This window comes from Cupressus sempervirens, chromosome 6 (assembly GCF_028749045.1).
Source record: "Cupressus sempervirens isolate cs-2001-9-10 chromosome 6, ASM2874904v1, whole genome shotgun sequence".
Lineage (NCBI taxonomy): Eukaryota > Viridiplantae > Streptophyta > Pinopsida > Cupressales > Cupressaceae > Cupressus > Cupressus sempervirens.
In genome coordinates, this window is record NC_143123.1 from 155,743,193 (window position 1) to 155,771,099 (window position 27,907).

The 27,907-nt window shown below is 35.7% G+C and overlaps 1 protein-coding gene across 4 annotated transcripts; it reads right to left on the reverse strand.

Annotated features, from left to right (window-relative positions):
• Positions 1 to 348: 348 nt before the first annotated feature.
• Positions 349 to 27,907, reverse strand: LOC149551720 (rhomboid-like protein 11, chloroplastic). Of its 4 annotated transcripts, none has more exons than XM_089787233.1 (3): positions 27,329 to 27,882; positions 19,698 to 19,873; positions 349 to 757 (listed from the first exon to the last, which is right to left on the reverse strand). In XM_089787233.1, the coding sequence occupies exons 2-3, from the start codon at positions 19,861 to 19,863 to the stop codon at positions 723 to 725; spliced, it is 201 nt and encodes a 66-aa protein (XP_089643359.1). In that variant the 5' UTR covers positions 19,864 to 19,873; positions 27,329 to 27,882; the 3' UTR covers positions 349 to 722. The 4 variants fall into 4 exon arrangements, 2 of the variants coding, with proteins under 2 accessions (XP_089643359.1, XP_089643360.1); XR_016352802.1 differs by lacking the exons at positions 349 to 757; positions 19,698 to 19,873 and adding exons at positions 2,170 to 3,019; positions 24,221 to 24,311 and having other exon boundaries at positions 27,329 to 27,876; XM_089787234.1 differs by lacking the exon at positions 349 to 757 and adding an exon at positions 2,170 to 3,019 and having other exon boundaries at positions 27,329 to 27,879.

Below are 27,907 nucleotides of genomic sequence, written 5' to 3' on the forward strand. Positions count from 1 at the left end.
CCCAATAAAATCCATCAGTTTATGCAGCTGGAACCAAAATTTAAGAATATTCCCAGAACCAAACATTTCCAAACACGCATCCTTATAAATTCATAATTGTATTGCTTTTAATAAAATATAATTGCAATATTGAACAAGTCGAAAAGTCTGCAAGCAAAAGAACTAAAGAGCAGTTCTTTTCTTTCCTTGCTCCATATTGCTAAAAAATAAATGGTAAACTAACCAACATGAAATTATATCGAGTCTTTCATAAAGTATTAGACTAGATAGATAAAAGGTACCCAAGTTCAGCAGTTCGTCCATAACATGCACTAAATTTCAGTTGATACAGTTGCATTGCAGATTAGATTTAGAATTTCAATTTAAACTTTTTTATTAATTTCAAGAAGAATAGAATTCTCAATGTAGAAAATCACAAAAAAAAATTAAAGAATATGATTGACTCAAACTAGATCAACTCGATGTTGTAATAACTCTCCCCTTGATTGTGTAATCTCCTACGAGCACATTTGCTAAGGTGTTTCTTTCCAATACTCAAAGTTTACCATTCTCAATTCAACCCTTCTGACTATTTTTTCAAGGACTTTCTCTGTTCTCTGTCAGTTGGCTCTCCAAAGGGAATCCGACTCAGCAGCCACATTAAAGCAACTCCAACTAAAGCACCAGAAAAGTGTGCAATATGATTGATGCTCCCACCCAGCAATAAAAAAACATGGTCGCTACTAAACTGTGTTGAACCTTGGGCTGCTTCCATTACCTAATGTCTCATAGTAATTGCAAAACAAATCAGCACAAAAAAAAAATCTAAAAAATCTCCAAGTGTGATAGTTATGCAAAAAGAACATAGAAGTAATATTGCTAGTATCAAAGAACAAATACGGAATTAATGGTTTCTTCCAATACATTTGAAGCTTGTGCATGATTTGTTTGTCGATAAACAAGTGATTGCTTTTCTTTTATTCGTATCACTGGAAAGCCTGACTTGATGGCAGCATGGTAAAATTATGCAGCATTGATAACCAGGTGAAATAAACCAGAAAAGTAAAGTGCCAATGTTATAACCGCAGTTCCAAAATAACTTGCAAAGAAAAAATGCATGTCCTTAACTAGACATTAGATTTCTGACACAATGATATTCAAAAGATGTGCATGCACTGATTTGTTTATCCATTCAGTGAAGAAAATCTACTTTTAACCAGTGTAACATGGGGATGTGCACCCACTTCCAGACCTCCCCCTCCCCACCCCACAAACTGGGTGTGGGGATGTCCCCAGGGCAGGTCCGTGGGTGATGCCCAGGGCGGGTACGTGGCTCACCCACGGACCCCTACCTCTGTTGTGGCAACACCACACCTCAGCCGCACTTGCCCCCATCCTTGTCTGGTAGTCAGAGATGTGGGTGCAGGGGGATGGTACCTAGGGACTTCCCAGGCATCTCTCAACTGCACCTGGGACAGAACAGGGTGCAGCCAGCCATGGGGACAAAAAAGGTATAAAAATAACATTTTCTTATTTTCTTATTTGTATTGGAGCCCTAAACTTTATGGGTCCCTATAGAGCCATCTAATTCTTCAAAAGAAATTCATACTTCATTTGGCATTCACATCTGACATTTCTATTTTTGCAACAGCTTAGAGGAAAGTGAGAAGGAGAGTTTGGAAGAGTGAGAAAGAGTGTTTGAGAGAGCTTGGAGAAGTCTTTGACACCTCTTGATGAGGAGGCCCAAGATATTGAGTCAAGTAATTCTAGTGATGAGGGATTTGGCATGGGGGACGATTAGTCATTAGAGGCCTCCCATTGATACATTTTGTCCATTTTGATGTGATGCTGATTTATGATTTTGAGATTGTCACCTTTATAGAACTTTGTAGTTCTACGTTTATACTCACTTTGTGTTTGATATTGATCATGATTCATTATATCATGCCATGGTACTCTCGTTATTTAGTTATTGTAATCATGATCATCTTTAAAACTTTATGATGTATAATATTTACAAATTTACTGCATATTTGATTACTGTGTTAGTATTTACTATGCTGAATGTTGAATTAATATGTTAAACTGAAACATCTTTTCATAATTATATGTAATAACCATGTACAAAACAAAAATGCCACATCACACATTTTGCGAGAAAAGTGGACAATTCACCAATAGGAAACTGAGTTGAAAAGTCAAAGAAAACCATTCGTTTTTCAATAATTAAATTAACAGTAAACTTAGTTTATCAAAAATATATTACAACAAATGATGAGGATGTTGAATTATAAATCGACATCCATCATATGCCCATCAATGTGCATAACCAAATAAACAACATGTTTACATAATAAAATCCAAATGTTCATCTTAAGATGATTTTACAATCATTTAGTAGGTTCTGTAAACCTTGTCATATGTCCTTCTTTGTAACCTGTCTCCAAAGCCATCGGACGTCATCCATTTGCTATCTAAGACGGAAGTGTGGCCTAGGTGCTTTTACCTCTCCAACCACAGAGTATTTACTCCTTTGGGGTTCTTCCTGACACAAAGAATTCTCCGACCCTGGCACAAGAAGCCTAGCTTCCCAAAACAAGATGGATTGGATGGATACATTGCAGCTGTGAAACATACTACATACAACCATGTGCCTAGTAGCCTAATCATGGAATGTGGTAGGGAAATAAACTTACACCACACACCTATTTATATTTTTGTTTAAATTTGTAATGTAGTCCCCAAATTGAGGTTCTTTTTTTCCTGCATCCAGAACACGTCTCAACGTCCCCCTGTACTGGTGCTTCACTACTTTTAACACAATTGTAGCATCAACCAAGGAAATATTATGTTTGGATGCCATAGCAAACAAGATCTGACCCTAAACCTGGTAAAAGACATTGGGGTGCAGATCTCCAGTTCAGCTTTTTGTCATTCTCATTGCCACTCTCCCCAATTCAAAAGTCTCCTTATGATACACTAAATCATGTGGATTCCTATCTTTATTTTCTTTAGAAAAAAGATTCCAGCTTAAACAAAACTGCAGCATTCCAATCACAAAGAACTGTTAAAACCCATATTAACACTAGCACCACAAAGAATGCTAAGTTCAATGCGTGAAAACAAAGTTCCAACAGAAATACAAGTATAAACTAGATCCACATATATCTTCATAGACCTTCAATTAGTATTTTTCATTCATTTCAAAACCAGAACTGCAATAGATTCTTTTAAAAACCAGAACTGCAATATCAAATCAAGTTTCGCTCATATCTCAAAGCATAAGGGGGATTCTAAAATTGTCAATTCCTCGTTCAGTTTACATTTCCCCTATTTAAAGCCCTTGAAAAAAAATGTCCAATCAATTACATAAAACCTGATTGTTTTTAAAGAATCAAATATAAAAATTGAATAAGTTTTTTTCAGCCAACTTAAATAATAAGTGTCCAGTGAATAGTAACGAAAGTAGAAAAGAGGATTTCATGAAGTCTTTTCAGCTTCTTCTGGCGGTTGTTGAGCTTCCTATTGCTGCTTGTAGACTATAAATCCGTGCCAATGACCAACATCTTGTCATGATCAGGAACACCCACATTGCTGTTTCAAATGTATCAAGATTTTTTCTCTCTTGTTTTCCTCAACCTTGGCAATGAAAGTCCTGTGATGATTGACACACCACATCAGGATGGCATCTATGTGGGCCAGTTCTGTGCACATCTCTTTACAAAATACTAAGGGATGAGCTATACCATTGATGTTATTCTGAGATTATGTTTTAAGAACAGTAAAAGAGACTATTCCTGAGTTATACTTTCTTTTCAATTCACAATTTATATCTTTGAAGACCCCGATCATCTAAGTGATTATATCTTTGGCCTCCTCAATTAGCTTGTTTAAATTAACTACTCTTTGTATGCATTCACATTTAAATCCAAGGCTATAGATCCTTATACCACAAAGAGTGCAGTAATGCACCTATAGTGACTACTACACTGGTCCCCGTGTCGATGACTTCTTGTAGTAGCCTCATGGTGACTTTATGCACTACACCCTCCATCTTTACAACTCGGATTTTGGATGCGCAACATTTCTAGCTATTACCAACTCATTGTAAGACTTTCTCAAGTTGTTAATGAATGGAAAACCAAAGTGTTTAGATCTTCAATCCACTTCCAAGTAATTTTTCCAAATTGACTATCTGCAACTGTGCAGTCAATTCTTTATTTTCATCAGATTTTGGGTCTATAATAGTGCAACGGGCAATGATGTGCAATATTCACATTGGGCCTAGCAAAGGCCTGAGGAATTTGGATAATGTTTCCATTCCCACCATAGCTTTTAAACTATTGTTGTCAAGCTTGGTCTTTTTCCACCCTTTCCATAATCCTATTGGTTCAAACCTGCCGATTACGCAAATCTGCATCCATGCTGAGATGGCCTAAGTCAATCTGAGTGATGTTGACATTAGCAGGAATGGCTACGCTAGGGTTTTATTTGGTTGTGTTTGAGTGAGCAATTTCTAAGAAAAAATGACCCAACAACTTACACTCAACTAAGTGAGTAGTAGTCTTGAGTGTCCATTTCACACTTTGTTGCCACTCTTACAATATTAAGGGCATTAGATGATGATTGACAGCTTTACACTCTTAAACTATAGGAAAGGTAATGTTTACTTTGTGCCTTCCACTACATCTGTTTTTAACCTTTAAAATCTGCCTACAAAGCTCAATTATGGTAATCTTGTCATTTGCATTCCTGTACAATTTTTAGGGAAAATCATGAAAGCCACCAATTTTGATGTAAGGGAAAGTATCTAATCGCAAGAAATAGCTCCCTTGGGTCTATATTAAGACTGCATCTCCAAATGAGATTCTTTGATCAAGGTGCCCATGCAATTCTCTCGCTAATTTCATGGCAAATACATCATTGACTCTTCTGAAATCAGCATTATTGTTCTATGTTTGTGAGATGGGGTAGAAATCATATATACCTGAATGTCACAATCAAAATCCTTGACCTGATTCAGTCTGGCCACTGTTGAGTGCAGGCCAAGACATACAGTGGATAAGAAAACAGATCGAAGAATTTGTTCAATGAAAACATAGTGATTAACTGAAATAGTCTGTCACTAATCATTGCAGCCCAATCTATGTAATTGATCCTGAGCAGATGACTTACATAAAGAAAAACATTCATTTATCTAAGTTGAGGGCACCTTCATCACCTCTAAGCCTATGACACAAAATAACCATGTCTGCAATCTCCCTTTTAATAAAGGTGATATAAATCATACTAGACAACTTGAATTGTTCCTTCTTTGGGGGTGAGGCCCATTCTTTGGCAGATTCATTCCGATAAAACCCCTTTTTAAGATTAAACTCACATTGTGATGAAGTGAAATCCCACTGAGCATATGCATCTCTACTTGGCAAGAGGAACAAATTCTCAAGTGTTGCCCTATCAAGAATTACTAATATTTGATCATATATCTTAATGGTTCTAGAGCCAGGATCATACCTATTTATGCATTCAAGGATCAATTTGATACATTGTATGCCCACTAGAAACCTTGTGGCTTGAAGAAGCCCAGTTTGAACTAATGTTTGAGTAATGGGATGCATATTGGGGTCCTTTGTTCTACTTCGGGAATCATTTTAATCAGCATATCCCACCTTTGTATCCCCTCTCTAAAGCTGGGCATTTTAAACCATTTAGGTGATATACATTAGATGCTTGAACTTCATGGCTTTGGTCTATGTATTCAAGTTCAATTAAGCGTAGATTTTAACAAAATATCAGAGACGATTAAACAAAGACGACAGAACAGAACCGAGCAAATTATACCTGATACTTACACTTGTAGATCGCAAACAACAATAGCAAAGCGGAGATGCTAAACCCCGGAAACAACCAAACTAGGAATCGTCGACAAATTGCAGACGCTGAAACAGTATGTTGTCAGGAAATCGCAGACGACAGTCTACAGGCAGAGATGCCAGTTCAAAGGCAAAGACAACAGTCAAGTGAAACTGCAGATTTTCAGCCGCCCACAACGTAGACTACAAAACATTAAACTGCAGAGACCACAATTAAGTATGCAGAGACGTCCAAACATCGGAGATGACAGAAGGAAAAAAAATCGCATTTTTCAGTGGGTTATTGAGTCTGTCACTAGTGGAGATGCCAAAATGCGAAGATGAGGATATGCAGAGACAATGAAGCATCTTCGCAGACGACACTTCATCCTAATAGATACGACAGTGAATGGTTTTTTACAGAGAATGTTGAGCTTTTTATCAAATTCAAGTGTGAAAAAAGGGCGTGGGTCCCACTGGGTGTGCCAAAATGTATACAAGAGAACCTATCCTATCGGGAGCATATGTAAACAAGCAGAGCTAATTGTACATGTACAACAATGATTCAAAGTAAATCAAAACAAAACTAATTCTATACTAGAGTTTTACAACTTAATGCAACCAAAAAGAGAGAGTCCTCATGCAACCTCAGAGCAACTCAACAAGGGTGCCCACAAAAGGCTTTGTTGTTGTGCTCAATAGTGAGGGATATGGATGTGCTCTCCCAAACACAACTATTGAATGAATCCCCGTGATGATTTAAAATGAAACGCAAGATGTATGAAACTAACTAGATGTGAAGAGAATGCTTCAAATAATGGTTATGGATACAACCATGCTCAAAGCATTCAAGGATGGTGAATATGGATGCAAGAAAGTAAACTAACTTATCAATGCAAGAAATGAAATCTAACAACTACCAAAGAGTAAGCAACAATCCATGAAAATCACTAAGAGCTCTAAAACTATACTGGCATGACAACAATGCAAATGAGGGAGATGAAGAATGCTTGAGACAAGGTCTCTATTGATAGGCTTGAGAGAGGCCATGGGGAGGTGGCATCTATGTGGCATCCACATGGCTGGCACAAGGGAGACACATGAGCTAAGAAGACAAGCCATGCAAAGGTCAACATAAGCCTTTTTGGTGATTGAGATGGCTCAAGGTGTGTGTCAGCAACCTTGGAGAAAGGAAAGGGGACAAGTGTGTAAGGGTGTAAGAGGCTTTTTGGATAAATTAATAAAAAGGGGGCTTTTTTGGATTTTGAGTTGCTCACGCATGTGTGAGGAAACACTTCGGGACTAAATTGTGTTTAGGAAGGTATTTAAGATAATTAAATAGGATTAACTAATGGGTAGGCTTAAAGGATGAGAGTGATGGCTGGTAGACTAGGTTTTAGGTGAGGTTAGGATTAAATTAAGTAGGATTTAATTTAATCATAGGATTATAGAATTTAATAAAGTGGAGGGAAACTTAAATAAATTGAAATTTATTTAAAAGGGGATTTATGGAGCACTATGCATTAAATAAATTTAATACATTAGGGGGCAATATTCAAATTAAATAAAAATACATTAAGGAAGTGAACCTTAATTAAATTTAATTAAATAAGTAGAAAAATATGACAAATATAATTAATTAATAAATAATTAATTATAGTGTCAAGGGAGATATTAAATCAATCAATATAGTGTTTAGGACAATTTTAAGTGTCTACAAAGGTATATCATCTTCTCCTTTCTATTTCTATTACAACATTACTTTATTTATCCTTTTGCTTAAATCCTCTTAAGATGGGGGTGATGGAAATAAATCCAAGTTATTCATTCTTCCTTTGCCCATTAGACTTAAATTGGTGCTTTCTCTTCTATCAATCTAATCTAACCAAAAGGGGTGGTTCTCGGTCTTCCCCTTTCATTTATGTGTCGTTGGCCCACTTCCATTCTCCAACCATATGATAGCTTCATGGACCACCTTTGCAATTGTAGAGTCTATGATTCATTTTGTCAGTCACTTAGTTTGCCCAAAATTCTCTACAGTCAAAAGTTGTCTAATTCAAAATGTTATCTAATATAATTCTACCCAAAAAAACTTGTCTAATGAGAATCTCATTAGAATTGTCCTCTACACTTATTGCATAATGCATGTTAAAAAAATCCAACATTTTATAAATGGGAGATAGTGTGAAGAGGTATTTACAAAATTATAGAGAACATAAAATAAAAAGGTCTAGGGTAGGAAAAACAAGATCTTGGGGTGTGAATTTCTTAAAATAGCAATGAGTTGCAGGAAGTCTTTAGAATCACAAGGCCTATGTATTGAACAAGTACACTCTTGGCTATTTGAATATGGAAGGTCTTTTATACAACAACCATTCTTGCTCCCTCAAGTACTTCAAGCAACTTTATTAATGTTGTTTTATTTGGTGGGAAATCGAAAAGAAATGATGTAAGTCATTCTCATGGAGAATTTGGGATTGTCAATGATAACGGGAGAGCTTAGCCGATGGTTTACACCATTAGACATCAACTCATAGCCTTACATTTTCATAGTTGTCATCTTACAAACCCTAAATCATTTTCAACATCTTTTCTACTTCGAACCGAGTTTTAGTATGGGTTTCCATAGAAGACATATTTTTAATTATGTTATTGTAGACAAATCTCCCAAATTTAGAAGTTCCTTTTCCTAGATGATTAAAATGAATTTTAATACAGAATACCCCTTCCTAAATTGTGGACTATGAGTGGAAATGTAGCATAGCTCAGTCATGAAGAAAAGTACAAAAATTAATAAAGAAAATTGGAAGGAAATCATAATTTCTTTCATATGGTTTCTCCCACTACAGATCTATCACCACATCCAATGAAGATCTATCATTGCACGGGAATAGATTAGATTATTTAGCACTCACATTTTCTTTTCAAAGTTTATTTTCCTAAATCTTGTGACCTTTAGAGTTTATCTTGGATTTTTAATGTATAACACTCTCCAAGTCATTCTGGATTTACGGTCTTTCATGTTTTTGTTTGATAGGACTTTTAATTTTATAAGATTATAAACTTTTATTAAACCGATAAAGTTGAGTCCCCTCTTTCATTGTTCAACCAAATTTAGAGAAGCAGTATACATTTGTTTCAGTGTTCAAATTTCAATTTTAATGCTTTCATTTGTCAACAATGAGCATTTTTCCTTTTTGAGGTTTATTCCTTTATTTTTTCCAAAAATAAAATAATTAAAATCCAATTTAGATATATAAATATATTTTTAACATACAACGTCAATTCTTACGTTGGCATGTAGCAATAGAGAAAATTATGTAGAAATTACATACACTCTCTTTCACATACTTCATAGCATTTACTAGTTGGTATTTTGAGGCAGAGATGGATATGAGAGGAAGTGAGAGTTGAGTTTTTAAACCTATGGTTTATGTCTACATCAAGGGAGCTTTAGGGGATGATCTTAGGGATGTGAAATGTGAAGATAAAGATGAAAAAGATAGGGGATAAGCTCTTGGTTACCTAGTCATACATGAGCCTAGTTTTTTTGTCATTTTGGTGTTGTCCTTTATGAGTTTATTTTTTGGCTAAGGGATGTGATGCAATGGGCCCGAATTGTACCGTTTTGATTCGGATCATCCCATTTTCTAGTGTCTTGTCCATATTTCATTTATGGGCTTTCAAAGAATTTGAAAGTATTTTTGGTGTTGGTCTTAGGTCTTTTTAGATGGACTTATCTATCTCCTTTGGTCTTAGGAGGCATACTTTTGTATGTGAATTGAAGGTCTTGTCTCCTCTTCCCTATGATGGTACATGGTGATGCCCTTTCTTTTCCCTCTTACATGCATTTTGGCTTCATGTGGGATCCTTCCTTTTGGACCACAATGATGTTGGTATAGTTACATTTTTTGTTGGTGTGGTTGGTGTAGCTTGCACTGGATGTGTAGATGAAGTTACTTTCGGTGTTGTCTTAGGTCTTTTTAGATGGACTTATTGATCTCCCTCGGTCTTGGGAGGCATGATTTTGTATGTGCATTAAGGATCTTGTCTCCTCTGCCCTATGGTTGTACATGGTGATGACCTTTCTTTTCACTCTCGTGTGCATTTTGGCTTCATGTGGGATCCTTCCTTTTGGCACACATTGATGCTAGGATAGTTACGTTTTTTTGTTGGTGTGTATTGTGTAGCTTGCACTAGATGCATGGATGGAGTTGTTTGGCTCAATTTCTCCCGCCTTAGTAGTTACTAGAAAGAGTTTGATTTTTCAAGTTAGTGCTTTTTTTTTATTAAGGTAAAAAAGTTTTGAAGGAGCCCTGAAACCCTACGCAAAGCAGGTTTTAAACAAGAGGACTTGAAACCCACATTGAAAGATATACAGTGAGCTCCAAATAGAGAAATGGAACAAAGAAAAAGCATGACCTAGATGAAGGAGGGAGAAAAACAACTCGCAACCTACACAGACACAAACTGACGAGCACAAAAATAAAGTAATCAAACACCAAACTGCCCAATGGGGCAACAAAAAGAACCAGATATACATTTAAGATTTCCCCTTAACTCCCTTTTTGTGGAAATTATGAGAAAAATCCAATGCATGAGAGGGAGATTTCTTTAAATGTATTCCTTTAATCGTAATCCATCCCTCTTCAATCATGGCCACCATAGAGTGCCAGGCTAGCGAATCAGTGATGTGAGGCCTCGCCCCGACCCTTCGTAGCCCTTGTTGTTACTTTATCATTTTGATACTCACGACTCGAGATGTCGAGACATTATCAGATACTTGAACATATCATATTATTTCATGTTGTGTGATGTTATTTTCAGATATTTGATGTCCGTCATTTAAGTTTTATGTATATGTATGTTGATGAATTAAGTAAAAGGTAGGATTAACATTTTGGTTTAAGATATTTTAAATGGTTAAGAATTGAATAAGATGAGAGGAACCCTGATTTTTGTTATAGATGGATGTTTTAATTTATGTGATTCCTAATACGTAAATATACATATGTACATGTGATTTTCGGGACTACTGATGTGTGCAATGAGTGTGCAGATATTTTAGCCGAGGAAATCGACGGAGGAACAGAACTGATCCCTATGGGCTAATTTTGGAAACCTTGTTCGTAATTCAAGTATTGTATTGTGAGATGTATGTATGTATTTTTTTTGTGTTCAGTGAATGTTAATGTTCGTAACTATGTTCTTTTAGTGTCGCTTGACACTCGTGAATTGTGTATGCTCTTCAGTGTGCTGATTAGGGTTAGCTATGTAACCTCTGGACCTAAGTCGGATTAAGTTAGTGTCAGTTTGCTAATTGGGTTCTTAATCGAGTTTAGTCACCCTTAATCCGGATTAGTGCTTAATCTGCATTTTTGAGTTGTTAGATGGTCCTATTTAATTCCTAGCTTTTGTTTGGCTCTAAACTTATTCCTAAGGTTTTAAAACATGAAATATTTATACCCAAGACGTATGGGTATGGGTTGGGGGTCTTTTCCAACCCCTAAGCCCCTTTTATTGACTTTTGAGGTCACTCAAAAAATCTCTTTTTGCCTTTGTGCGAAAATTGATTATGGCTACCATGAGTTGTCTGACCTCACCACCTAGTGTTTAACCATAGTATGGGTTGAGTTAGGAGCTTCTAGATTTGTAGGTGGGTGGGAGAATTTATTGATCCCTTTGGTGGTTGAGTTTGAGGCTTATTTAGAGGCCCTTCTTGGACTAGTTGAGGTTGTTCCCCAATCTCTACATTTAGAGAGGAGTCTTGGAAGATTGAAGCAAGGAAGGGAAAAGCTCTACTCAAACTTGTTCATTTGCCATTACCTCTCTGTGAAGGTAGGAATTCTCATCTCCCTTGTTCAGATTTTCATGTTTGTTTCATGCTTATGCTACCTTGTTGTTGTTTGAATGCTTGTATGTATGTGGGTATGTTGAGAAGGTTTGAAAACCATGTTTTTTGAATGTTTTCCTTTCATGTTTATGTTTGAATTTTGAGATGTTCTTGCATGGGTGTTTTGGCATTACTCACCCTTGGAGAGGGCAGAAGTGGCCAATTTCAGGAAAGGTCATTTTAGTTGGACTCCAACAGTGTAGAGTCTCTTCTCAGGACGAGAAGAGGGGGAGAGGGTAGGGTGTTATGGGCCCCTACCTGTCAGCACAAACCACGTATGAGTTTTGGTATGTAAGAATGGAAGAACGGAAGTTCTTGATTTATAGCCCCGATTGGGCACCTGGTTTGGTGTTGTGTCTGACATCTCTTGTTGGAAAAATCCACCTTTCCCTAGTTTTGATTCATTGTGAATCCTATTGTGAAAACCTCGTATGAATATGCATGTTTGAATTGTCTCTTGGTCATGCTTGTTGACACCTGATCAGATTTTGTTCCCTCCATGGTTCTAGAAATGTGTTGCAGATATTGTTATGAATCCCTTGCTGAGGGTCATGAAGAAAATTTAATTAAATTGTTGTAATTTGGGATTGAAATCCTATGTAACTGTTTTTCAAAACTATGTTGTAATGGCAACAAAGCCGGGTTTTCTTCCTGGTTCTTTCCCGGCTGAGCCTTTGAATCAGGTTTGCCAATAAAAAAAATGGTGATTGAGTATATTTGTTTATCAAGTGATTTAATCGTAATTTTAAATTAGATGGATGCCCATTAAAAATAGGATGAATGATGATGGTTTAATTAAGCAAATTTTTAAGTTTTCCTTATATGTTAAATATGAAAACTATGTTGAGGAAAGAAAAATGGTTATGGTTTATAGTTCAATTCAAGTTGTTTGAGCTATCAATTATTTTTGTATTATTGTGTCACAATGATTAAATCTATGTTTTAAATCTATCAAAAAAAAAATACACCTTAAGAAAAAAATACATTGCTTTGAAATCTTTATTTAGAAAAAATGTTGACAAAAAAAAATGTATTCCAAGAGAGTAAAAAACTCTCTGTCTTTTGTATGGGAGAAACAATTAAATGGCCCTTGGAACAGAGAATCAAAATGATTCCTCAATTATCCTTTTCGCTTTATAAAAAAAAAATTATATTTAAAATGAAAAAAACAATAATAAGATAACTATCAAAAGAAAAGAAAAGAAAATATAACTAAATATCCTAACTTACCTAGAAAACTTTATGTCATCAATACCTAATCATCTCTTCTTGGGCGTCAATTATGAGGCTAACAATTTAATAAGGTTTTTATTTGTTTTGTTTTCAACAAAGTGGATTGCTGATGGGAGGGTGACGTCACCTGTCCCCCATCCCATCACCCCATCCCCATCTCTATTGGAGCACTCACCTCTGATTGCCTTTATAAGGCATGCAAGGAGGGGCTGAGGGAGCAAGCCTGCCAGCGCTGACAGCCTTGGTCAGCGCGCAGGCTGTTTTGGAGCAGCGTGGAGTGTATGGGGAAACGTGGGGAGGGGCTAGGTAGGTGTAGGGGGTTAGGGGTTTAGGGGTTAGTTTAAGTGTTAGGTGTTAGTTGGTAATAGGTGTTCGTTTTAGTGTTAAGTTAGTTTAGCATATGTTATTTTATGTGTTGTAGTTACCTTTTGTTATTTATTAATTATTTTAATTAGTTAATTTTAAATGTAAATTAATTTGTTAGTATATTTGCTTAATTTAAATAAGTTTAGATTGTGTTAGGTTAGTTTATATTAGTAGTTAGTGATGTTAGAATTAAGATTTAGTTTTTAATTTGGGGGAGCTAGTTTTTTTTAAGTAATAAAGTTAGTTTGTAGTTAGTTTATTTTAAGTTTTAGTTAATTTTTATTAAAGTTAGTTAGTTTTAAGTTTTAAGTTAGTTATTAATTTTGTTATTTGTTTAAAGTTTTGTTTTAAAATTTAATATTTTTTTTAGTAGTGTTAGTTTTTATATTAATGTTAAATTAGTTGAATGTTACTGAGTTTTTGATTTGTAGGTTAATAATAAGTTTAGTTAGTTTTTATATTTATGTTAATTTAGTTGTTTAATTAATTTAGAAAGCTTTAAATTAGTTAGAATTTAGTTAGTTGTTAATTGATTTTTCGTAGGGTTTTGATAGTTAATTATTATGTTAAAGTAATCGAAATATTTAAAGTTAATAAATTATATATATACATTTTGTTTTAATTCTAGTTAATTGTTTTTCTTAAAGTGACTTTTCAATATCGATTAAATTGTCAATCGATAATTGTCTAAGAGATTTATAATTGAACTTGATCTAGTTGAACTTGATTAAAATTCTTTTTTTATAATGTTAACCTTATATGAGATGAAAGATGCTATGTAATAAATGTTAAATCTAGTTTTAATTATATTGTTATAGAGGAAATTTAAATCTATTGTTTTAAGATTAATATGAAACGAAATAAACATCGATATTATTTTAATAACAAGAGCTTCAGTTTAACGATGTATTCCTCCACAAGAGTTTATAAACTTAGGATGTAATGAAGAGAATCTTTTCTTGAAATGTGATCGCAAACTTATCAACTTGAGCATTATAATAATTATTAATTTTAAAAAAAAAAAAATTGTGTGTGTTTTTGCCTCGTAGTTTGGGCATGACAAGTGAACTATCAGAACTAGCAAAGCCAACACCTTTAAGGCCAGTCGTGGTACCAAGGGAGGAAAAGCCAACATATCCTCCCTTCCCAAAACCATTTTGGACATGGCCAACTTTAATAATCCTTCCCATGGGAGCCTCATTGCTTTTACACTAAGTGATTCCAGCCAAAATAAACTCAACAATGCCGTGCTAGATTGAACCACCATCACCAATCTTTATCTAATCTAAGTTTGTGCTTTGTTGTAAAGCCCCTCTTTTGAGTTTATTTTTTATGTCACTCTATTGTGTTGAATGACATATATTTTGATAGCTCTTTTTGATTTTTTGGGAATTTCATGATCCATTTTGTTGAGTGTTCTTCGATGGTGATTATTTTTTGGCTTTTCTTTGTTGTCCTCTTCCCTCACCCATTTTACTCATTTAGAGGTAGATTCCTCTATTATAGACATGGGGAAGTTTTTTGTGACTGGGTTGGGTTCATCTCTCTATTCTTCTTTCACCTTCTTTTATTTTTTATATTGAGGTGGGATATCTTCAATTGGAGGTTTGTCATGTGGGAGAGATTGGAAATAGATAAGTAGGATTTATTTTCCACACCAAGTCAAATTATGATATTGCTATTAGGATTTAACTGTGTAGTTTTGGAGTCAAACTCATTGACCCATATTTCATGAGTAGTGGTTTACACAAACCCATCTCTCGTGGCAATGAATAGAACATCACCTAATTCCAATGAGTGCTAAGTGTTCTATTCATTGTCATGAGAGATGGGTTTGTGTAAACTACTACTCATGAAATATGGGTCAATGAGTTTGACTCCAAAACTACATAGTTAAATCCTGATAGCAATATCACGGATTGGAAGTAGTTCTTTGAGTGATTTTCTCTTCCCTAGTTGCTTGTTCTGGGAATTTCGTTGAGGTTGGATTTTCTTTCTATATGCCTATGTCTCCTTTATCCCTATTGATGTGTGTACTACTCATGTTAAGGTGGAGAGGATTTTTGTTGGAGTGTTGGCGATGTATAAATAGAGAGTCATTGATGTCGTCCTTCTTTTGGTTATGGGTTCCAGAACAAACCTAATCTTGTGATTCCATAACACTTTGTTATATACTTAGTTTGTGATTCCAACAAGCGTTCATATTTCCATTCAGAGGCTACAAAAGGTATCAAGTTTTCGGGTGCATTTCAAAACCATATTGTTTCACATGTGTAGGGTCCAGTGGTAGTATTATCTAGCATGCGTTTATCAATTTATCAATTTATGAGTTAGAATTTTATGGAAGCCTTGATAAAACCCATTACTACTTATGATAAGGTTAATGGGTTCTAGATTGATCCCCGTGTCTGCATGTATTCCAGTTTGTTTTTATTGTATCAAATGGTTGTTGGTAAAAGGAAAGGTTATGGGAACCTAGTTAAAACCCATGTAGTGTTAGTGGTAGTATTGTCTAGCATGCGTTTATCGATTTATCAATTTATGAGTTAGAATTTTATGGAAGCCTTGATAAAACCCATTACTACTTATGATAGGGTTAATGGGTTCTAGACTGATCCCCGTGTCTGCATGTATTCTAGTTTGTTTTTATTGTATCAAATGGTTGTTGGTAAAAGGAAAGGTTATGGGAACCTAGTTAAAACCCATGTAGTGTTAGGTTTTGGGTACCTGTTAAAACTAAGGACTCTCTTGCCTAAGGTTTAGGAAGCCTTGTAAACCCCTCTATTGTATTTTGTAACGCTTTGGCTTGTTGTTTTTGAAGCCCGTGCTCTATTTTTTCTTTTATTAGGTTGTTTTTTTGTCATTGTTTCTTAATTGTTCTTGTGTAAAGTTAAATATTTTGTAGCTTCTCCTTTTGAGGTTCTAGATCCCCCTCATAGTCTATTTGAGGAGAGCTTATGGTAAACATAAATGATAACAGAAGATGCTGTATTGAAACATAAACATGCGCTATTGGTTTTCTTCTTCTAAAAGCTAATTGTTAATGTATCAGACTTAATCCTTATATTTTACTGTATCACTGGTTCAAGATCAGAATATAATGAATAACTGAATGTGGTGAGAAATGTTTCCAGCACTTTAATCCTGGAGTCGATATTCAGAATTTCCCTGCTTTCAATAACTTGAAGACTTTAATATTTCTGTGTTCGTTGTATCCGAAAGCAGAGGAGTCACGATGGTTATATATATATATATATATATATGCGGCAGTGTATGTAAAAGCAGAGGAGTCACGACTAATAGCCGTGACTCATATTTGAGTCACGTCTATTAGTCGTGGCTATTCTTGACTAAGTGCAGTTTTAAACAAATGCCCGACAACATATAATAAAACACATGCAAGCGCTCGATAACATATATCGAGTCTAATAAACTGACACCCAATAATTTGTAAGTCAGGTTTACATTCATATACAGATGAACCTCTACTTTAATGTAAATAGATATATATATATATAATTTATGTCTTTAGTTTATAATTAAAATAACAGTATATATATATGTGTGTGTGTTTATTAAATATCACATATACAAAATGACATAAGTATAATTATAAGAGTTATGTATAACTCTCTAACTAATCTATACATTAACACTAATTGAATTGCATGATGTGTCTTTCAATTGTATTACAATTTACGGGGGAAGTGAAGTTTAACTACAGTTGCATGATATCATGAACTGGTGTTGATTGCCATTTTAATTAAAAATTTAATAATAAAAACTACAGTTGCATGATATCTATTTACTCCTAACCCTTAATTTGGTTGTACTTCATTTATATAAATAGGAGCGTGAGATCAAGATCCATTATTGAAGAGCTAATTGAAGTTACAAGTTACGAAAAATCGGAGAGAATGAAGCGATAAACAGTCTAAAGAAAGTTTCGCATGCATTGAAAAGTGATATGATGAAAGCGAAAAGAGTATACAAAGCAAACCCAAAAAATGGATTCGACAAGTTTGCATTTCGTGTGAACTTGTTTGAGAGTGTTCTTTGTTTGTTGTTGGTGGAGTTCGAGGAATTGGCAGAGAGAGTAGGAGAATGTGATGATGAGGGAATGAATGAGACCAATCTTATCTTGCAGGAAGTGATTGATTTGATTTCGGAACATTGGTCCACTGATCTGAAAAAGAGAGTGGAAGGGCACAGGGAGAGAGAGATCAGAGAAACTTTGCCTCGGGTTAAAGTATCAGAAAATCATGTGAATGAAAATGTTGTATGTTCCATCTGTTTGTGTCAGTTGAAGAGGGAGAAGAGGTGTGCCAATTGCGTTGCCATGAAGAGCACATATTTCACAAGGAGTGTATTGTGAAGTGGCTGATGAAGAAGAACGAGTGTCCCATGTGCAGGCAGGTGGTATTTAGGAGGGAAGTAGCTTTTAAAAAATGAGGGTTCGGAATTAGATATGCTGTTCCAGTCCAGTAGCTGGTGAAGGGGCAGACAACAAGGAAAAGAACACATCTCCCTACGAACAGCAGACACTCCCATAGAGCGATGGAAAGAAGAGGGTAACATTTTTGTAAGTTTAATGGTGATGTGGAAAAAACAGAGCAATGACGTTCAAGAAAACAGGGAAAAAAATTTGCTGAAGGGGCAAACAAGAAGAAAAAGAATTTGGTGAAGGGGAAGACAACACGGCAAAAGATTTGCTGAAGGGGCAGACTAGTAGCCAAACAATTGCCAATTGTGGTGGGTCATGGTAGAACAGGAAACACTCCCATATTTGGAATTCACAAGAATTGACCTCTGCACATAGGGTAAATTTCCTTCGAAGGTGCGATGGAAAGAACAGGTCAATCTTTTTGAAAGTTTAATGGTGATGTGGAAAGAGAGCTTGCCAAAGGAAGCACAGCTCATAGGAGCTTCGAGATCAGTGTGATGGAAAATTTGCACCTGATCCATCAATGGGCCCTCATAAGATGACAATTCCTTCCTCTTGTAGTCAGACAACAAGAAGTCTTGGACACAATGAGACAATACAAAGCTTAGAACAAGCTTGGGGAGAATTGAGACATTCTTGAAAAATCTCTAGCTAACATTGAGGTCTTCTCAAGGCCTAGTTGTAATCTAAGATCTGAAATTGAAATGCAGGAGATGTCAGTGCATGACTGGGCTACTTGGTCTTGAAGGGGAGATTGTTGGAATGTGAATGTGTAGTCTATGTACTAAATGTATCAGATATTAAATAATGAAGTGATTCCCTGCTTGAGAGAGTGGTCGTAAGCTATTGCCGAACCACTATAATTATTATGTTCCATCTTCTTTGTTCTGTTTTGTTTCATTTATCTGCTTATTTAAATTTACAAAAAGTGCCAACTATTGTTGGATCTGGATTCTTATAAGAGTCATGTGGTGGACGATATTGAAGCATAAATAGACTTTATTCCCTTCTACAGATAACTGTTGGTGTTCTTTCATATGTTGAACAAATGGTGGTGACCCAAGTTTTTAACTATCCTCAGCCACTTGATTTTGGTTTTATGGTGGCTGGCCTCAATTCCTCAAGCATATTCTTCTCAAAGTGTTGTGCCGATATGAATGGAGGGGGCATGTCATCCTGATATATTATTTTTTGGTTGTTTGGTCGGTTCTACATGGTCTGGTCTTTGGGCAATGTTTTTTGCTTCAGCCTCTACTATTTTTGGGTGTTGAGCTAAGTTCCCTTTTAGGTAGATGTTCATATAAGTTTGACTATTTTGTGCAAGGTGGGGACCCCAATAAAATCTGTCAGTTTATGCAGCTGGAACCAAAATTTAAGAATATTCCCAGAACCAAACATTTCCAAACACGCATCCTCATAAATTCAAAATTCTATTGCTTAAAATAAAATATAATTGCAATATTGAACAAGTCAAAAAACCTGCTAGCAAAAGAACTAAAGTACAGTTCTTTTCTTTCCTTGCTACATATTGCTAAAAAATAAATGGTAAACTAACCAGCGAGAAATTATATCGAGTCTTTCATAAAGTATTAGACTAGATAGATAAAATGTACCCAAGTCCAGTAGTTCGTCCATAACATACACTAAATTTCAGTTGATACAGTTACATTGCAGATTAGATTTAGAATTTCAATTCAAACTTTTTTATTAATTTCAAGAGGAATAGATTTCTCAAGGTAGAAAATCACAAAAAAATAATTAAAGAATATGATTGACTCAAACTAGATCAACTCGATGTTGAAATAACTCTCCCCTTGATTGTGTAAACTCCTAGGAGCACATTTGCTAAGGTGTTTCTTTCCAATACTAAAAGTTTACCATTCTCAATAGAACCCTTCAGTAACTTTCTGCCTATTTTTCAAGGACTTACTTTGTTCTTTGTCAGTTGCCTCTCCAAAGGGAATCCGACTCAGCAGCCACATTAAAGCAACTCCAACTAAAGCACCAGAAAAGTGTGCAATATGATTGATGCTCCCACCCAGCAATAAACAACCATGGTCGCTACTAAACTGTGTTGAACCTTGGGCTACTTCCATTACCTAATGTCTAATAGTAATTGCAAAACAAATCAGCACTAAAAAATTACATTTGAAAAATCTCCAAGTGTGATAGTTATGCAAAAAGAACATTAAAGTAAATATTGCTAGTATCAAAAAACAAATATGGAATTAATGGTTCTTTCCAATACAATTGGTGCTTGTGCATGATTTGTTTGTCGATAATCAAGTGATCGCTTTTCTTTTATTCATATCACTGGAAAGCCTGACTTGATGGCAACATGGTAGAATTATGCAGCATTGATAACCATGTGAAATAAACCAGAAAAGTAAAGTGCCAATGTTATAATCGCAGTTTCAATATAACTTGCAAAGAAAACATGCGTGTCCTTAACTAGACATTAGATTTCTGACACAATGATATTCAAAAGATGAGCATGCACTGATTTGTTTATCCCTTTAGTGAAGAAAATCTACTTTTAACCAGTGTAACACAGAGATGTGCACCCACTTCCAGACACCCTGCCCCACCCCACAAACTGGGTGTGGGGACATCGGCAGGGCGGGTACGCGGCTCACCCATGCACCCCTACTGCTGTTGCGGTACCACCACACCTCAGCCACACTTGCCCCCATCCTTGTCTGGTAGACAGAGACGTGGGTGCAAGGGGATGATACCTGTGGAATTCCCAGGCATCCCTCAACTGCACCTGGGACGGAACGGGGTGCAGCCAGCTGTGGGGGCCTAAAAAGGTATAAAAATAACATTTTCTTATTTTCTTATTTGTATTGGAGCCCTAAACTTTGTGGGTCCCCTATAGAGCCCTCTAAGTCTTCAAAAGTCATTCATACTTCATTTGGCATTCACATTTGACATTTCTATTTATGCGACAGCTTATAGGAAAGTGAGAAGGAGAGTTTGGAAGAGTGAGAAGAAGAGTTTGAGAGAGCTTGGAGAAGAAGTCTTTGACAACTCTGGATGAGGAGGCCCAGGATATTGAGTCAAGTAGTTCTAGTGATGATGGCTTTGGCGTGGGGGATGATTAGTCATTAGAGGCCTCCCATTGATATATTTTGTCCATTTTGATGTGATGCTGATTTACAATTTTGACATTGTCACATTTATAGAACTTTGTAGTTCTAAGTTTATACTCACTTTGAGTTTGATATTGATCATGATTCATTATATCATGCCATGGTACTCTCGTTATTTAGTTATTGTAATCATGATCATCTTTAAACTTTATGATATATAATATTTACAAATTTACTGCACATTTGATTGTTGTGTTAGTATCTACTATGCTGAATGTTGAATTAATATGTTAATATTCCCTTGATGTCGTACCCAAATTGAGGTTCTTTTTTTCCTGCATCCAAAACACGTCTCAACATTCCCCTGTAGGTTCTTTTTTTCACTGCTTTTAACACAATTGTAGCATCAACCAAGGAAATATTATGTTGGATGCCATAGCAAACAAGACCTGATCCTAAATCTGGTAATAGACATTGGGGTGCAGGTCTCCAGTTAAGCTTTTTCTCAATCTCATTGCCACTCTTCCAAATTCAAAAGTCTCCTTATGATACACTAAATCATGTGGATTCCTATCTTTGTTTCCTTTTTAAAAAAAATCAGGCTCAAACAAAACTGCAGCATTCCAATCACAAAGAACTGTTAATACCCATATTAACACTAGCACCACAAAGAATGCTAAGTTCAATGTGCGAAAACAAAGTTCCAACAGAAATACAAGTATAAACTAGGTACACGTATATCTTCATAGACCTTCAATTGGTATTTTCATTCATTTCAAAACCAGAACTGCAATATCAAATCAAGTCTCGCTCATATGTCAAAGCATAAGGGGGATTCTAAAATTGTCAATCCCTTGTTCAGTTTAAAGCCCTTGAAAAACTGTCCAATCAATTACATAAAACCTGATTGTTTTTAAAGAATCATATATAAAAATTGAATAAGTTTTTTTTAGCCAACTTAAATAATAAGTGTCCAGTGAGTGTAAAGAAAGTAGACAAGAGGATTCAATGAAGTCTTTTCAGCTTCTTCTGGCGGTTGTTGAGCTGCCTATTGCTGCTTGTAGACCCATAAATCCTTGGTAATGACCAACATCTTGTCATGATCAGGAACACCCACATTTCTGTTTCAAATGGATCAAGATTTTTTGTCTCTTGTTTTCCTCAACCTTGGCAATGAAAGTCCTGTAATGATTGACACACCACATCAGGATGGCATCTATGTGGGCCAGTTCTGTGCACATCTCTTTACAAAATACTAAGGGATGAGCTATACCATTGATGTTATTCTGATATTATGTTTTAAGCATAGTAAAAGAGACTATTCCTGAGTTATACTTTCTTTTCAATTCACAATTTATATCTTTGAAAACCCGGATCACCTAAGTAATTATATCTTTGGCCTCCTCAATTAACTTGTTTAAATTAACTACTCTTTGTATGCATTCGCATTTAAATCCAAGGCTATAGATCCTTGTACCACAAGGAGTGCAGTAATATACCTATACTGACTACTACGCTGGTCCCCATGTCAATGACTTCTTGTAGTAGCCTCATGGTGACTTTATGCACTACACCCTCCATCTTTGGAACTCGGATTTTGGATGCGCAACATTTCTAGCTATTACCAACTCATTGTAAGACTTGCTCTAGTTGTCAATGAATGGAAAACCCCTGAGTGTTTAAATCTTCAATTCACTTCCAAGTAATTTTTCCAAATTGACTGTCTATCTGCAACTGTGCAGTGAACTCTTTATTTTCATCAGATTTTGGGTCTACAATAGTGCAACGAGCAATGATGTGCAATATTCACATTGGGCCTAGCAAAGACCTGAGGAATTTGGATAATGTTTCTATTTCCACCATAGCTTTTAAACTTTTGTTGTCTAGCTTGGTCATTTTCCACCCTTTCCATAAACCTATTGGTTCAAACCTGCCGATTATGCAAATCTGCATCAATGCTGAGAGGGCCTAAGTCAATCTGAGTGATGTTGACATTAGCAGGGGTGGCTTGGCTAGGGCTTTTTTTGGTTGTGTTTGTGAGAGCAACTTCTAAGAAAAAAATGATCCAACACTTGACTCTCAACCAAAGTGAGAAGTAGTCTTAAGTGTCCATTTCACAGTTTGTTGCCGCCTTTACAATATTAAGGGCATTAGATGATGATTGACAGCTTTATACTCTTAAACTATTAGGAAAGGTAATGTTTACTTTGTGCCTTCCACTACATCTGTTTTTTACCTTTAAAATCTGCCTACAAAGTTCAATTATGGTAATCTTGTCATGTGCATTCCTGTACAATTTTTAGGGAAAATCATGAAAGCCGCCAATTTTGATGTAAGGGAAAGTATCTAATTGCAAGAAATAGCTCCCTTAGGTCTAGATTAAGAATGCATCTCCAAATGAGATTCTTTAATCAAGGTACCCATGCAATTCTCTCACAAATTTCATGGTAAATACATCATTGACTCTTCTGAAATCAGCATTATCATTCTATGTTTGCAAGATGGGGTAGAAATCATATATACTTGAATGTCACAATCAAAATCCTTGACATGACCCAGTCTGGGCCACTGTTGAGTGCAGGCCAAGGTATACAGTGAATAAGAAGACATATAGAAGAATTTGTTCAATGAAAATATAGTGATTAACTGATGTAGTCTGTCACTAATCATTCGAGCCCAATCTATGTATATTGATTTTGAGCAGATGACTTACATAAAGAAAAATATCCATTCATCTAAGTTGAGGGTACCTTCGTCACCTCTAAGCCTATGCAACAAAACAACCATGTCTGCGTCCCATTTAATAATGTGATATAATCATACTAGACAACTTGAATTGTTCCTTCTTTGGGGGTGAGAACAATTCTTTGGCAGATTCATTCTGATAAAATCCCTTTTTAAGATTAAACTCACATTGTGATGAAGTGAAATCCCAGTGAGCATATGCATTTCTACTTGGCAAGAGGAACAAATTCTTAAGTGTTGCCCTATCTAGAGCTACTAATATTTGATCATATATCTTAATGGTTCTACAGCTAGAATCATACATATTTATACATTCAAGGATCAATTTGACACATTGTATGACCACTAGAAATCTTGTGGCTTGAAGAAGCCCACTTTGAACTAATGTTTGAGTGATGGGATGCTTATTGGGGTCCTCTGTTCTACTTGGGGAATCATTTAAATCAGCATATCCTAGCTTTGTATCCCCTATCTCTAAAGCTGGGCTTTTTAAACCATTTAGGTGATCATACCCTAGATGCTTGAACTTCATGGCTTTGGTCTATATATTCAAGTTCAATTAAGTGTAGATTCTAGCAAAGCTTGAAATTAGCTTCAGAACAATTAGAGAATGTACCCGTTGAGTTGCTTCAAACTATTGAGGAATCCTCTGATTCAAGTTTGGCTTGCAGTCTCCATCTACCGAATGTTCGTGCATCAAAAACTACCTATGAGATGTTCAGAATCTGTTAGAAATTTTGGACTAGTTTATTGGAAATATTTGATATGTTTTGAACACAATGTTGCATAATTTTACTTTTCCTTTGAACATAAGATGAAATGCTAAAAGCACAGAAAGCAAGACAATTGTTTTCTTGTCGTTCATGTTTAATCGTTTCAGACTCTTTCTTGTGTTTAGATTTTGACTTCTGAGACTTGGGACAGAGTATTAATGAAGAATATGGAACACGTGATACTAAAAATAGGTGTACTTCAAATCCAGACAGCATAAGAATAAGAGCAAGCTCAATTAGCAGCATAGTTCCCACAAACTCATGAGAAACAAGATCAGAGGACTGGAATAAATGGTGTGGGAAGTGCGCAATGGAGATTAAAAAAACGTGCATGTTGGATGATTTGTGGAGCCCTTAGCTCAGAATAGTTCTAAAGAAAGAAATCAAACAATTGAAAAATAAGTGAGACAATACTTGCAAATGCAATAACTGTCTGGAGTCCAAATAATTGTCATCTCATTTACAATTGTTCTTTTTCTTGACTATCTCATATAATATTCATTGTAGCACAATATTCTCCAAGCCTATCTTCTCTGAAGATCCAATATACAGGACTCATCACTATGTAGTCTTCTCTTTTAGCTAATGAACCAGCCAACTACGAATACTGCCATTGGATGCAGAGCCACAAACATCAAGCTACATTAACATGAAATTAATTGGCATAACGTGAGGAACAGACCCTTTTTTTAGGAACCCAGGTCAATATACTTGGTTTTCTTCTGTTGTTTTAAGAATAATTAACATTTATGTGCCCTAATCACAAGAGACGTCTTCTTGCAGCTTAAGTTGAGCTTGTGATTGCTAGGACTAGCTATGACCAACCTTAGTGTTTCATCAATATGCACTGGTTTAGGAAAACTTGCTACTTTATTTTAGATTACATGACTTTAATCTTGAGGCCATTTCAGAAAAGGCCTTGAAACTTCTAAATTGGTTTACATTAAGCAATTAATGGATCTGAAACAGTCCAGATAACCTAGATGGACCGCTCAAGTAACCTACCAGAGACCTAGATATCAATCAGGCAGCAACCAGAAAAAGCTTGAGATCTAGATTGAACAACTTACAAATATAACTGCACTATGTATGGATTTCATGGTTTTTTAGAGATGTTGTTTTTAATGGCAAGATTACATAACTTTAATCTTGAGGTCATTTCAGAAAAGGCATTGAAACTTCTGGATTCTTTTACATTAAACAATTTATGTATCTTAAACCTAGATGGGCCCCTCAAGTAACCTACCATAGACCCACATATCAATGAGGAAACAAATAGAAAAAGCTTCAGCTCTAGATTGAACAACTTGCAAATATAACTGCTTTACGTATGGAATAAATGTTTTTAGATGGCAAACGATTTCTCAAAGGTGCTCCATTCTAAAATTATAAAGATGAATGGAGTAAGCCAGGTGTTACAAGTAAGAGCATGGTTTGTTTTCACTTTTGTTATTACTGTAAAAGTTAATGCAACTAAAAGGTACCCTTAAAACAAAGAGGGAACAACGAGAAAGTGTTTCCTTTCCAATGTAATCAAATCATTTTCATTTCTTTATAGAGTTTTTCTTTTCTTTCTACAGTTATTGGAATATTTCATTTAGAACGGTCAGATTACTTATTATATATAGATTAGTTCATTCATTGGAAAAATATGCATTTTATCTGTTGTCTTTTATTTTCTAGCTTGAATTAGATCAGTGCTTCTGTATAAAATCAATATCTATAAGCATTAGTTATTTTAGATACAAAACAAACTAGAGCAATTTTCATCTACTGTTAAATGGTCAGATGGCTTTTCTTCCATCTTTTTCTCTTACAAACATCCCTCTTTTGACTCTCCAGTGCACTCTATCTAAAAAGCACAATCAATGTCACTAAGTGAGGGAGTGAAGTAATTTCACTAAAAAGTGTAAAAGGTGAAGTGCAGTTTCAAAACCAACCATGGTCATGACCACCGGGCTCCATCCTTGTAGAAAATGTTTTAAGGACCTATTTCTTAAATTTCAAATTTAGTGGATTGTTAAATTTATTTGTATATGTCTTCATAAATAAGATAAGGACTCTGTCAACCACCCCTATAAGTTGATTATTATTTTAATATGACTAATCTGATTCTGTAAAAGATATATTGATACACAGGATCTGCTAAAGCATGTCTCACTAGAGAAATAAATGGCAGAAGAACTTTCCATACTCATAGTAGCCTCATTTTCTTAATGCGTGGAGAGAGAATTTTGTACACCAACCCAATAAGTGGATGGGCGTGACAGAGGACCATGGATCATGAAAGATCTTGAAACTAAATTTGTTTACACAAAGATTCATATTGAGAAAAAATGATTATTACTTCTTGAAAAACATTTATGTTAGTGGTTGGCTATATCATACTGCAATGGAGTAGTGCAAAAATATACTCAGGCTTGAAAATAGGCATGGTTATTATGAGCTATTCAGGTATAAATTCATTTTTCACTCCCCCATTTTTCTTTAGAATTTGAGTTTTACTCATTTATCATTCCCCCTTTTTAATTTGCAAGAGAGAAGTAACAGAAAAATGTGGTGCACAAGGACCCTTACACGCCTTGTACAACCCTAAGCCCAAACTCTGAAACATAAAACCCCTTTTAAGTTCGAGATAAGACTTAAACCGATGTTGCTGTTTTTTTTTTCTTAGTTTTTGGCTTTTAGAGCACCCAATGGAAAAATTCAATTAGTGCTAGAAGGCATGGTTTCTTTCTATTAGTCTTTTTAAACTTACTTGCATGAGACCCTCCAGGGAGTCAATTCATATGAGAGACTGGTTAAAAGATGCAGATATTATCTAACTCGTCGAAGTTAAGCTTAGGGAAGCATATACCATTTTAAACTATTGCATTCACAATTGTTTCAGAAAACCTTATTGCGGTATAAGAAGATTATCAAATATAACAGAAAATATGTAGGTGACCCACCTGCAAGAACTTCTAAAGCACTGGGCTAATGCCCCATGTACAGTGGCCAGAGTGTCCCTGGATTCTGTTTATGCTGACCACACTTCGTCTCATGGTCACCGCCTTGGTCACAGTTCATCTACCCACCACTCTCAGACTGCTTGCTCCCAAGCTCCGCCACTCTCCTGGTGGTGGGAATGATAATTGGCTCGCTCGGCTTCTTCGCCATGGCACTGGTCTAGTTGGTCTCCTGTTGCTCCTGTTACTGGTTGGTCCACCCATGGTGGTGGTTCTATGTGGCCCAAGGGTAACTTCATCTAAATGGCCATTCCTTGGCCTTGGCCATTTTGCCTTCTAAAAGTGCGACAAACAAGTTGGTAATCATGGGTGGTCTCTTCCCGGCCCTATTGATCCCACTGATTAGTGAGGTTCTGATGATCACCATCACCATGATCCTCCTCCCTCAGCTGTCACAACTCTTGCACTCAGGGCTTTCAAAATTGATTTTTTTTATCAAAATTGATACTTTTGTTTTTTCAATAAACAGTTTATAGTTTTCAAGCTTGGTGCCGTGTGGACTCTCCTTGGGCAATCCTTAGC

Coding starts and splice junctions, on each gene's coding strand:
- LOC149551720 (XM_089787233.1), bottom strand. CDS start 19,863: ATGGAAGTAGCCCAAGGTTCAACACAGTTTAGTAGCGACCATGGTTGT. Junction 758..19,697: donor GGCAACTGACAAAGAACAAA/GTAAGTCCTTGA, acceptor ATGAGACATTAG/GTAATGGAAGCAGCCCAAGG.